General features: G+C 49.6%; 1 protein-coding gene across 2 annotated transcripts in view; it reads right to left on the reverse strand.

Annotated features, from left to right (window-relative positions):
• Positions 1-10,354, reverse strand: part of ENOX2 (ecto-NOX disulfide-thiol exchanger 2) — a 93,173-nt gene that overhangs the window by 28,465 nt on the left and 54,354 nt on the right. For both annotated transcript variants that reach the window (XM_026653366.2, XM_026653367.2), the window contains exon 9: positions 5,144-5,251. In XM_026653366.2, the coding sequence (XP_026509151.1) occupies positions 5,144-5,251 (108 nt within the window). The remainder of the gene's footprint in view (positions 1-5,143; positions 5,252-10,354) is intronic.

Below are 10,354 nucleotides of genomic sequence, written 5' to 3' on the forward strand. Positions count from 1 at the left end.
GGGAAGTAAATACCTTCCTGCAGCCGTCTAAACAGACCAGAGTTCCTGAACACGCGAGCGTCATGAACCTTGCCCGGCCATCCGACGTAGATGTTTGTAAACCGTCCCCGATGGTCCACCAGTGCTTGCAGCACCATTGAAAAGTAGCCCTTTCGGTTGATGTACTGGCTGGCCTGGTGGCCCGGTCCCAGGATAGGGATGTGAGTCCCATCTATAGCCCCACCGCAGTTTGGGAATCCCATCGCAGCGAAGCCATCTATGATGGCCTGCGCGTTTCCCAGGGTCACTACCTTTGACAGCAGTACCTTGACGATTGCCTTGGCTACTTGCAGGACAACAACCCCCACGGTAGATTTGCCCACGCCAAAGTGGTTCGCGACTGACCGGTAGCTGTCCGGCGTTGCAAGCTTCCAGAGTGCTATGGCCACTCGCTTCTGGACAGTCAGGGCTGCTCGCATGCGGGTGTCCTTGCGCTTCAGGGCAGGGGACAGCAAGTCACAAAGTTCCAGGAAAGTCCCCTTCCGCATGCGAAAGTTTCGCAGCCACTGGGATTCATCCCAGACCTGAAGCACTATGCGGTCCCACCAGTCCGTGCTTGTTTCCCGGGCCCAGAATCGCCGTTCAACAAAATCCACATGCCCCATTGCCACCGTGATGTCCTGGGCGCTGGGGCTCGTGGTTTCTGACAGCTCTGTGCTACTCTCCGACTTCAGGCCCTCACGGCGGTGCTGTAGCCTCCTCGCCTGATTCCTCTGCATCTGTCTCTGGGAAAGGTTTATGATAAGCTGCGAGGCGTTGAGAACGGCCACAACTGCAGCGATGGTCGCAGCGGGATCCATGATCGCAGTGCTGTGGCGTCCGCGCTGTCACTGATCTAAAAGTGCGCGAACTGATTTCCCGCCGGCGCTTTCAGGGAGGGAGGGAGGGAGGGCGGTAGTGACTGACGGATGACGACAGTTACCCAAAAGCACCCTCGCCACATTTTTTTACCCAGAAGGCATTGGGGGCTCGACCCAGAATTCCAATGGGCAGCGGGGACTGCGGGAACTGTGGGATAGCTGCCCACAGTGCACTGCTTCCAATGTCGACGCTTTCCCTGGTAGTGTGGACTGACAAAGTCGAATTACTGTCCTTAGTGTGGACCCACACGTTCGACTTTCTAATATCGATTGCACATATTCGATTTAACTAAAATCGAACTACTCTCGTAGTGTAGACATACCCTTAGACACCTAACACCCCTTGCAAATCCCAGCCTATTGTCTACACAGCTGTATTTCAGCACAAATAGCAATGAATCCTCCATCTGCTGGCTTAAAATTGTTATTAGCATTTGGATAACACTGAGCAGACCCTCTAGCTTCACATACAGAAGTTCTGCACCAACTCCTAGCTCTGCAATCTAGTTATAGGTTCATAGATTCTGCAATACTGATCACAGAATCCAGCATCTCCAAGAGGTGACCTATTGAAGAATTGTTCAATTGACACTTTGTGTCAAACTCAAGATGAAGTAATAATTCTCTACAGCATCATGTTCTGCTAGCATATCCACTTTATCAAGCTTCTGAGATCACAAAATCCTAATTAACGGAATGCCACATTTATCTGAGCCATCAGCAAAAAGACAGCAAGAAAACAAATTACTGTCCAAGAGAGTTCTGTGATTAGAAATAAAATCTTCTAATGTAAAAGCTTTCATTCTAAAGAAGTACTTATTATTTCCCTTCATGTCATACAAAATAAATGTAAATATATTGTAGCAACATTGCTGGAAACCTTAAATCCATCAACATCTTTTAGAGAATGTAGATCAGAACATATCTTTAAATGCAAGTATAGGATTTACTGCGGATAATGTAAAACTGCTCTTTATCTCTTTAAAATGTATTCTTTACCATATTTAGCATTGATGCTGTTACAGAAAAACCAACGTTCCAGCTGAAATGATGTGCACTGGAACATGAGAGCTAGCCTGGAAATGTACACAAGTGTCTAGGGAAGCTTGCCTCATTGCAGCCTGAAAGAAGAACCATTAGGCAGAAACAACAAGGAATCTGGTGGCACCTTAATGACTGACAGATTTATTTGGGCATAAGCTTTCGTGGGTAAAAACCTCACTTCTTCGGATGCATAGAGTGAAAGTTACAGATGCAGGCATTATATACTGACACATGGAGAGCAGGGAGTTCCTTCGCAAGTGGAGAACCAGTGTTGACAGGGCCAATTCGATCAGGGTGGATGTAGTCCACTCCCAATAATAGATGAGGAGGTGTCAATTGTACTACACACCACACCACAGAAACACCAACCCAGGAACCAATCCCTGTAGCAAACCTCGTTGCCTACTCTGTCCCCCTATCTACTCTGGCGACACCATCAGAGGACCCAACCACATCAGCCACACCATCAAGGGCTCATTAACCTGCACATCCACTAATGTTATATATGCCATCATGTGCCAGTAATGCCCCTCTGCCATGTACATTGGCCAAACTGGACAGTCCCTCCGCAAAAGAATAAATGGACACAAATCGGACATCAGGAATGGTAACATACATAAGCCAGTAAGTGAACACTTCAATCTCCCTGGTCATTCTGTTACAGATTTAAAAGTCACTATCATTGAACAGAAAAACTTCAGAAACAGACTTCAAAGAGAAACAGCAGAACTAAAATTCATTTGCAAATTTAACACCATTAATCTGGGCTTGAATAGGGACTGGGAGTGGCTGGCTCATTACAGAAGCAGCTTTTCCTCTGCTGGAATTGACACCTCCTCATCTATTATTGGGAGTGGACTACATCCACCCTGATTGAATTGGCCCTGTCAACACTGGTTCTCCACTTGCGAAGGAACTCCCTGCTCTCCATGTGTCAGTATATAATGTCTGCATCTGTAACTTTCACTCTATACATCCGAAGAAGTGAGGTTTTTACCCACAAAAGCTTATGCCCAAATAAATCTGTTAGTCTTTAAGGTGCCACCAGATTCCTTGTTGTTTTTGTAGATACAGACTAACACGGCTATCCCCTGATACTTGACATTAGGCAGATTCACTGCTGACATAAATCCTCAGGCTATGCAGGTAACGGTTCAGCACACTGCACCTTCAGTGACATTTCCTGTCCTTCTGGGGTCCAAATGAGATTCAGATGAGAGGGAGAGGGGTAGGTGACATTGTGCAAGCAGAGGCTCGAAAGGATTTTTTTCAGGTAAATCAATCCTACAACATCTCAGTGTGCATGGACACCCAAAACATCCATGTGTATGGACACCCAAAAAACACAGTATCAGTTTCTCTCTAGGGAATACTCCACCATCTGTGCATTTCAGAACTGGCACTCTGGATGCTTCCATGTGGCTTAAGAGCAAGTTGGATCAATGAGTTTGGTCCCATAGGGTTTGTATAGATTTTTGGACAAGGTACAGGGGCCTCCTTTCAGAAGCCACAGTCAGCAACCCTTGTTGTGCCTCCTGAGCGTCCCTGGTGGGTGGGCTGTACTCCCAATGCACTATGTGGTACTTTCTGGTGGAACAACTATGTTTCTATGTCCTTTCTGTGAGCCTGAAAACTATGAACAGAGCCCTCTCCCCTGCATTCATAGAATATCAGGGTTGGAAGGGACCTCAGGAGGTCATCTAGTCCAACCCCCTGCTCAAAGCAGGACCAATCCCCAGACAGATTTTTGCCCCAGATCCCTAAATGCCCCCCTCAAGGATTGAACTCACAACCCTCGGTTTAGCAGGCCAATGCTCAAACCACTGAGCTATCCCTCCCCCCTCTTCTACAATTTCTCCTTGGAATTCTTGTATCAAAAGGTGCAGGTAGTGTAGAAGAGCACTAAAGAATGTTATTGCTGTGACGCTGTCAAGACTGCTACGCTGTTATAGCTGCTCAATGCTTCTGTCCTTGGAACTCCGCTGTTATCAGCACAAGCAGAGAGCACAGCCTGCTAATTCAGCAGACCTCAATGTTACTCATAGGGAAAGACCACAGGCATGGTTGGGTGACAAAGTACTCGGCCAGGTTTATTGTCCTCAAGAGTCGCACAACTTGCACAAGCACATTAACACGAGTGCCAGATGGCAAGGAGTGCCTCAGTCAGCAGCGGGAGTTTCTGCTGTCCCCTCGGCCGCACAAAAGATTAAGGCAAGGTACCCCGACATTTATAGACTAAGCCAAACAATGGGATAAGCAACTTACGTACCACCTTGAGTGTTTCATGACATCTGTTTATCATCGCTCCTTGTTCCTGATATCTTGGACAAATCATTCCTATTCATTGTTCTGTCAAACCACCTTATCTGTACTAGATTGGGGTATATCTATACTAGCCTTCTAAAATATATTTACATAAGTATCTAGTGCCTAGTACACTAACAACAACTTTGCCAAGTTCATGTACCAAACAGTGAACTTGTAAGCATCTACTTTAATACATGGTCTGACTTTAGTTCACAGCCTCTGGTTCAGGCCTCAGATCTTGCACCCAAGCCCAGTGCTCCAGCTCTCGCTCTCTCTCTACTACAGATGGTGCCTGGAAACTCTATCTTCAATGGAATTCTGTTGGACTAAGGAATGTAAAATTTGGCTCCATGTTTTCAGCATTTCAGGCTCTTATCAGCTTTCCTCTATGAAGATCTATTTGGGAGGGGAAAGGAATTTAGCTTGCTCTTGAAAGTAACAGTGTTCATGCTGACTACTGTAGTTTTCACAAACATTTGGTAGATGAGTCTGCATTTTGCAAAGCATTCTCTTAAGACGTGCACTTAGTTTTGTTCCCTTTTGCTATGGAAAGCAAAGGTGCACGAAACAACTTTACTTTCATGAAAAGAGGCATGGATATTTGAATGGCATTGTAAGCACCAGAAATTCTGCCATGTATATTCATGCGGTGGTTCCAACTCCAAAATATCCACAAAGTCCGCATTGATAAATGTGGTAGCAAATCTCTTTAGGAGTCTGCCAGTTGTTCAAACAAAGCAGACCATTGCCACTCAAGTCAGGCCCAGGCCATCTCCTCCACCTGTACCTTGTGCTGCACACAGAGCGAGCTATGACATCCAAAGGCAACAAGCCTAGCAACTGTCTATTACTGAAACATCATACAGAAGGCTGGAGGCCTAGACTGTACATACCTGCTCCTTCAGGGTTTCTAACAACATTTCCATTTGTACTTTGTCTTCCTTCACTTTTTCTAGCTCGGCTTCTCGTTTTTTGTATTCCTCTTGCAATTTCAGAAGATGCTAGAAGAGAAAAGGTCAATTCAGACCACAGCCTGACTTCCACACATCATTGTTTTAAAGAACATGGAATGAGTAACAAACTCTTAGACAAAGACGTGGGTCAAATTCAGAACATTTTTAAAGTTTCTATCCATAAAAGGAAGAAAAACTTCCACAAAATCCTATGGCATGTGACAAACTTCTTTGAATATTGCTAGATATTAAAAAAATGTGTTGGGTTGTTAACATGAGGTAAAGCAGAACTTTCCTGAAGCTCAAGAAAATACCCCAAAACACTACATCCTAGGTTGTGTAGGGTGGTTTGTCCTGTACTTTGTTTTTCTGTTAGTCTGGATAAAACACCATGATAACTCTATTGTTGTTGCATGTTTTTCTAAACAAAAAGTGATGTGTTACTTTTTGTAATGTTAGTTTTATATTTCTATGAAATGCATAATGGTGATTTGCAAAACTGCACATAATTCCTAAATGTGCACCTATAAAAATTAAACAACACAATAAAACTACAAGACTGCATGAAAGAGAAAATGTTCATGCAAAAACTGCATTTCTCAGGAACACTAGGCAAACGTTCAACCCCTTTTTGTGTAGTTATATTTTAGGCTAGCTATTTTTCCAGGCCTAAAATAGTCCATTTTTTCCCCATCTGTCCAGCTTGACAGCACCTTTTTTCTCCCCCACCCACAGAATAATAATTATTGAAATAACATATTTTGCTACACTTCAGAACAATTATCATCTACTCATAGCAATGCTAATATAGGGCACCTCCAAAGATTGATTTATAATAAGATTGCTTTGTCTTTCTACAGGTGTGATGGGGTCGGCTTACCCCGCACTAGCCCAGACAGGGTTAAGCCCCAGGTGTTGACAGCGGAAGTCCCACCTCCCTGGCAAGACTGGGCATGCTCCAAGTGCTCTAGTTGTATAAAGGGAGGGAGACTGGCTCATTCTAGGCTGGAGGCTGCAGGGGAAGGACCTGCCTGGGAAGTTCCTGCGGAGGGCCAGCCACAACCTCTGACTACGCCGGGAATTGCAGCCGTCCACAGCCCGCCTGCATCCTGGCGACTGGAGGAGACCCTGGAGACGACTGGACCTGCCGAACACAGGGGAATCGACGTCTCATGGGAAACCCCATCACAGACTCTGGTTGGAAGTGACCCAGGGAGGGTGTCGGAGTGGTACCTCCCACCCAGGGAAACTCAGCATGTTTCGGTAGGACCCCCCCGCTGAGTCAGTGGCAAGCCGCTATGACACTGTTAGGACCCTGGGTCGGGGCCCAGTGGAGTTGGGTGGGCCCGGGCCCCCCTACTGGGGCAGCCGCACCCCAATGCTATAGATTCTGGCCACTAAGCCACACTACCCTGCGCCAAAGGGTCGCTTTATGGACTCTGGCCGCTAGGCCACGCTGCCCTGCACCGAAGGGTGGCGCTATAGACTCCGGCTGCTAGGCCATGCTGCCCTGCGCTGAAGGGCTGCTGTACGGATGGTGACGGATGACCCCAGGAGCGTGGACCGTCACAACAGGAAACAAATATCTTTTCGTTTCTGGGGAGTTCCTCCTGGTATCTATATAGTCTCAGAATGCAGTACCGGGTTTACCATGGCGCCGAGCCCAGAGTCAGAAGGGGCCCCGGCCAGCCCGATCCCCCGGCAGGCTGAGCCAGCCAGGAAAGCTGCCCCCACACCTGCTCTGCCCCCACCCCACCTCTTCCCACCCCTGCTCCGCCCCAGCCCTGATCCCTCTCCACCCCGTCCCCCCCCCCAAACCTCCTCCCATGAGCTACGCATCCTGGGGGACTGCAGCAGGGGTCGGGCCCGCCCTGCACTCACTGGGCAGCGGGAAGTAGAGCAACCCAGCCCCAGCCCGCTCCACTGGCTCGTGCTGGGGGGCAGTTTCCCCCCTGCCCCCCAAGCCTGGGGAGGAGATAGAGTGGTGGGGAAGGGGCATGGGATGGGGAAGAGAAGGGAGCAGGGGAAGCAGGGGCGGGGGGAAACGGCAGTGGGGAAGGAAGGGGGTGGGATGAGGAGGTGATGGAGTGGTGGGGAAGGGGCATGGGATGGGGGCAGGGGAAGTGGGGGGAAGCAGGGGCTGGGGAAAGAGGCAAGGGGGAAGAGACAGGGAGGAAGGAAGGGGGTGGGATGAGGAGGAGATAGAGTGGTGGGGAAGAGAAGGGAATGGGGGAAGTGGGGGCAGGGGGGAAGCTGGAGCCCAGCATGCGGCATCCCCTTGGCAGAAGCTGGGGCTCTCCTGTTAAGCAGGCCCATCGAACCCTCACCCTGATAAGCCCCACCACCCCTGCATCTGTACCACCCTCCCATCTAAGCCCCAATCACCTGCACTCCCACCCAAATGAACCCCACCTCCCCTACACCTAGACCCCCCCCCCCCCCCCCCCCCCCCCCCCCCCCCCCCCCCCCCCCCCCCACCCACCCCCCCCCCCCCCCCCCCCCCCCCCCCCCCCCCCCCCCCCCCCCCCCGCTGAGCCCCAAACACCTTCACCTGGATCCCCTGCAGAGTCCCATTGCCCCTGCACCTGGAACCCCCCAATGAGCTTCTGTTCATCCAGATCTCCCACTAAGCTGCCCACACCCAGATTGCCCCATGGAGAACTCTCTTACCCCTATCTGGATCCCCCCACACTAAGTCCCTCTGCACTTGGATCCTGCTGCCAGACTGAGCCTGCTCACGCACACCTGGTGCGCCTGGCACAGGGGGGCAGGGCCCCAGGGTGTTTCTGCGGTGGGCCTGGCCCTTGCACTGTGTCAGGGTTGGGTGCAGCCCCACTGCTGAGTCCCTGTCCTGGAGTGGGGTGGGGGAGGCTGCAGGGTAATCTCCCACCTTCTTGCAACCAGTGGCCTGTGCTCCCCATTGCCATGTTGGAGCCTCCACATTTATTTATTGACAAATATAATTTGCAGAATTTTAAAATATTGTGCACAGAATTTTTAATTTTTTGGTGCAGAATCCCCTCAGGAATATGGGGTGCTGTGCAACTGTGATGGTGGGAGTCTGAGGAAGGCGGTGAGTAGTGGGAAGGTCTATGGGTGGGGGGCGCTGGGTGAGCGGTGTGGTGTGCAGGGTGCTGTGCAATTGTGGTGGAAGGCCAGTGGGAGAGGTCTCTGGGAGGGGTTGGGGCTGGGCATAGAGATCTATAGTGGAGGTCTCAGGGCGAGGGGGTGCTGGGCATAAGGGTGGGGTGCTGGGCAGGGGGGCAGTGTGGTGCGGACCCACCCTCAAGGGGAAGGGGCACGCTGGTAGCACAGGGCTGAGCAGGCCAGTGTGCATCTGGCAGCTGCAGGTTTGTAAACAGTGCCCTCCTGCTGGGCTGCACAGAGCAGTGCTGCTCCCGCCACGCTGTGCCTCATTGCCCCCAGCCCGCTCTTCACTCTGGAGACTGACCGTCCCATCCCCCTTCACCTTGCCCCATGGGGGCCCACAAATATATTTGGCACCGGACCCACAAAAAGTTAATCTGTCCCTTCCAGAACGTTCTCAGTTCCTCCAGCACAGCTCACTTGGGAGGTTGCAAGAGTTGGGTTAAACCGTGTGCCACGTACAGCCCCATCCCTGGTTCCTGCAGGCTAGCTGGTGCCAAGGAGGGCTCCTGCCTCAAGGGCCTGTGGTTGCTTGTCCCTTAGCTCTCCTGATCATCTTCCTGCAGAAGCAGATTTTCTCTTCTGCAGCAAATTCTGCCCCCCTGAGCCCAACAGCTGAAGCAGAAGAGACAGCAGAGGATCTGGCTTTCCCTACAACCAGGAAGGAGAACTGTCAATATGGGGAGGCCAGGAACAAGCGATCATTAAAATGTTAATACTTTTTTAAAGCTCAGGTGCTTTTGTGACGACCTTTGTTCCTCTGTGACCTTTACTTGTTTAAAAAGGGCAGTGGACTGACCCAGCACCAGATAAGGTGAGGGATCTCAGAGGTTGCTGGTCCTGGGGTCTGTCTTGTGGTGGGCTATTCTGCACAGTTCCTATTGTGAAGCAACTTGGCTGATAGACACTATCGTATTTTACATTGGGATATTATTTATATAGCACAAACACAAGCCTTGTTAAGCAACATTGCCAACCCTGAGCAGTTAAAATCAAGAGTCAGGCCCTAAAATCATGAGATCTGAAGAAGAAAAAAAAAAAGGTTGGGTTTGCCTTCTAGTTACTGAGCCTTTGGGCTGCACTTGGATCATATTTTCAAGCTTCTTTTTGCAGCATGAGGGCTAAGAACTACAGCGGGGTGAAATTTTTTGACTGAAACTTGGTTTTGATGAAAAAAAAGACAACTATAGAGCAACTGAAACACTTCATAAATTTGCGTCACTTGTGGTAAATAATTTTGGTCAAAACAAAAACAAAAAATTGGAAATGCCAAAATTTTGACATTTCCCCAAAAGTCTTGTTTTGATTTTTCTGGCTAGATACACAATGGGATTTAGGCCCCAAAACATAGGAGGAGAAGGTGGTGCAGTTAGGGCCCTCACCTGGGATGTGGGATATTAAGGCCTGGTCTACACTGGGGGGCGGGGAATTGACCTAAGATACGCAACTTCAGCTACGAGAATAGCATAGTTGAAGTCGATGTATCTTAGTCGACTTACCTCACGGCATGGGGTCGACGGCTGCTGCTCCCCCGTCGACTCCGCTTCCGCCTCTCGCCACAGTAGAGTACAAGAGTCGATGGCAGAGCGATCGGGGATCAATTTATCATGTTTACACTAGACACAATAAATCGATCCCCAATAGATCGATCACTACCCGCCAATCCGGCAGGTAGTGTAGACGTACCCTGAGTGGAGCTGGGACTGGAAGCTAGGTGTTCTCTCACCAATGAGAGCCCCAACCACTGGGCTAGAGTCAGTGTCACATATTCTCTTTCTGGACCAATGACTGTATCTTATACAAGTGGACCAGCTTCAACATAGGAAAGCCCTATTTCTGAATACCTTATAGCCTGCTGGTTAGTCCACTAACATGGTAGCTGGAAGACCTGGGTTTAAGTTCCTGGTCTTAAAATGGGGATTCAAGTCTGGGTCTCCCCTAGGGTTACCATATTTCCACAATCAAAAAAAAGAGGACACTGGGGGGGGGGGGGAGCCCTGCCCT

This window comes from Terrapene carolina, unplaced genomic scaffold (genome assembly GCF_002925995.2).
Source record: "Terrapene carolina triunguis isolate 2854851 unplaced genomic scaffold, T_m_triunguis-2.0 Scaffold137, whole genome shotgun sequence".
NCBI classification, from domain to species: Eukaryota; Metazoa; Chordata; order Testudines; family Emydidae; genus Terrapene; species Terrapene triunguis.